Source organism: Lactuca serriola, chromosome 5 (genome assembly GCF_051521515.1).
Source record: "Lactuca serriola cultivar US96UC23 chromosome 5, Lser_US96UC23_V15, whole genome shotgun sequence".
Classification (NCBI taxonomy): Eukaryota; Viridiplantae; Streptophyta; class Magnoliopsida; order Asterales; family Asteraceae; genus Lactuca; species Lactuca serriola.
In genome coordinates, this window is record NC_136412.1 from 205,438,649 (window position 1) to 205,441,530 (window position 2,882).

Genomic DNA, 2,882 nt, shown 5'->3' on the forward strand with positions numbered 1-2,882 from the left:
GACTGATAGTAAATTAAACGAGAAATTAACGAGTCTTAAAACAAAAGATAATGAAATAAATGGGGCAAGATCAATATTGTCAGATCTTAGAACTTGAAGGGGTAGACCCATCAACAATTGAACCTTAGGATGTAGATGTATGAGTATAGGAATCATACAAGAGATGATGGGTACATTTCATGTGATTTGAAGCACCTAAATCGATGACCCATTAATCTTAAAAAAGAGGCAACCGGCAAATGTGAAATTTTGTATCCTAAAAATTGAGCATACTCTTCTACATATATAGTAACAGTGTTAGAACCAAAACCAAAAGTAAAAACGGAAGCATGAATTCGGGTGTAATATCAAAACCAAAAACATGAATCTTTTGACCATTTATAGTCATTTTCAAATCACGAATTCCATGCTTAACGCAAAACATATTCCAGCCCCTAAACCTGGCTCTGATACCATGTAAACTAGAAAAACATTGAAGATGAAAAATACTAGACTGATTGTTCATCTTTAAAAAAGGGAACATATAAAGCTCCATATAAAGATAAGAACCCTAATTATAGAAAACCCTATAGACCCATAGGCTAACTAGGCCAAAACAAATACATACACTATTCACATTCTAACACATATAATCTATGAAGCATTGTCTACACCACAATTACAACATTTTAGTGAAAAATAGTAGTAAAAGTTGAAAATACTCAAAAACAACAAAAACCACATATTCATTCCATAATCTTCAAGCAATTCCAAACCAACAACCATATATAATAACCACAATTGTAGGGCCAAATGACCACAAATTAATAAACATGTGCCCTATGTCCTCTTCCTAACCAAAACACCACATCAAATCTCAATTCTTTTAAATAATCTAAAATATAAGAAAGTCAAAATAATGACCATTTTCCTTTTCTTCTATTTCTATACACATTACTACATCCTTAAAAGCAACCATTTTCATTCATGGATCCATTATTCACTTTATCGCCTTCTTCTTATCCGTAGTTACCCCAACAACAACATTACTTACCAATTTTCCACTCTCATCAACAGACATCGGATTTTCAACTACTACAGTTTGATTATGAGAGTGAGGTGTTGCCTACACAAAAGAAATAGCAACGTACTTTCATTTACTATAATATCCATGATCAGAAAATTGGAAAATAAATGAACATATATTTATATATGAAAGTAAATTGTTATATCTTTCTTTTAACCCTAAAAAAAGAGAATGAAACTCACTGTTGAAACAGGTGGCATTGATCCTGATGTTGTAGTTCCATTAGGTCTCATAGGAACAGGAACAGGAACTCTTCCATTGCTCATCTGTATTAAAAACAAATTGGTTTATAAAATATAAAAGTAAAATATAAGAGTAATTTACAAAATAATAGAAGATAGGTTTTGTTGAACTCACATTGACATTTGTAATGTAGTGACAAACTGCACATTTAACAGATGGAGCACCAAATGGATACATTAACATTGTTCTACAATTGCCACAATTTACTTGAGCAAGCTGATTAGAAACTGCAAATAAAGAAATTAAGTAATTAAAGAAAGGCATGAAAAACTGTTTTTATTATTTAAATATTATTTATAAGTATACCTGGTGCAAGATTAACAGTATGACAACAGGAACATCTCACACTTGTAGCACCACGTGTGTACATTAGCAATGTTCGACAACCTCCACATATAAGTTGATCCATTTCCATCCCTGAAAATGTTTTATTTAAAACCAGTTTGAGTTTTTACAGAAGAAGAAGAAGAAGAAGATACTCGAAATCAACAAAATTGTAACAAACAAAGGCGTAGCCACAAAAAGAAAAACTTCTGTTGTTGATTTAAAGCTTATAGCACAAATCATATAAATAACCCAACAATCTTAACGTTTATCATTCAAAATCCGTGTTCATTTCGTGTGTTTTATGATATACGAGTTCTTCTTCTACGTTTCTATCCCCTTGTATAGTTGTTTACGCGTCCTTTGACTGATGTAGCAGACGTTGACTTTTTTACAGAAACAACTTGTTGATTACGTTTAATTGTTGAATTAGTCATGTAGTGAGGAAAAAAAACCAAAAAGAAACAGTTTTAATTTGTCGTAATTTGTAAATATTGATTCGATCATGTCTGAAATAACTTCAATTATTCGATAAATCTTACCAGGAGGAGGAACCGGGGTAACGGCATTACACAAGGCACAGCACACATTAGAAGCTCCTCTAGGGTAAAGCAAAATGCTTCTACAACCACTGCATATGATTTGACTCTGCATATTTTTCTGAAATTCAACGAGTACAAAATTAGGCTGAGTTTTTGCCTAAAAATAGAAACTAGAAATCAACTTTTTTCATCTGAATCATGAATTCATCCATGGATTCTTTGTTCATACTGATTAACTAAAATTCTCAAAATCCGACACAAGCAAGCGCTCCGATTGCAGTAATTGAATCAAATTTAGTAATTGTTCGTTATTCTCGAAATTATTGATGAGATGAAATTGGATAAAAGTGGAAATTACCTGGTTAGATGAGGAGATCTAGAGGAGAATGATTTAAAGGACTACTTTGACTTTCTGTGTAGAGAATTTACTGGCCATGGAAGAGCATCGATCATCGCGATGAAAAGGGAGCAAGAGAGGGATTTGTGTTTGTGGACAAAAAGAGCATTTTATAATAATCAAATTAAGATACTTTTAGGTTTAATTTATTTTTTTATTTTTTTTTAGGGAAAATGATATAAATGCCCAACAAATTTTTTGGGTTGACCTTTTTCTCTCTAATTTTTTTTTTTTTTTTTTTTTTTTTTTTTTTTTTTTTTTTTTGGCTTGACTAGGGAATGAACTTGTGGATAACTTGTTTTTTTACCCT

General features: G+C 31.6%; 1 protein-coding gene across 1 annotated transcript; it reads right to left on the reverse strand.

The window, feature by feature from the left end:
* Positions 1-706: 706 nt before the first annotated feature.
* On the reverse strand, positions 707-2,668 carry LOC145053494 (protein LOL2-like). Its single transcript, XM_079001549.1, has 6 exons — positions 2,534-2,668; positions 2,176-2,293; positions 1,616-1,726; positions 1,424-1,536; positions 1,249-1,332; positions 707-1,105 (listed from the first exon to the last, which is right to left on the reverse strand). Exons 2-6 carry the CDS (start codon positions 2,285-2,287, stop codon positions 980-982), a joined length of 546 nt encoding a protein of 181 aa, XP_078857675.1. The 5' UTR covers positions 2,288-2,293; positions 2,534-2,668; the 3' UTR covers positions 707-979.
* Between the last annotated feature and the right edge of the window lie 214 nt (positions 2,669-2,882).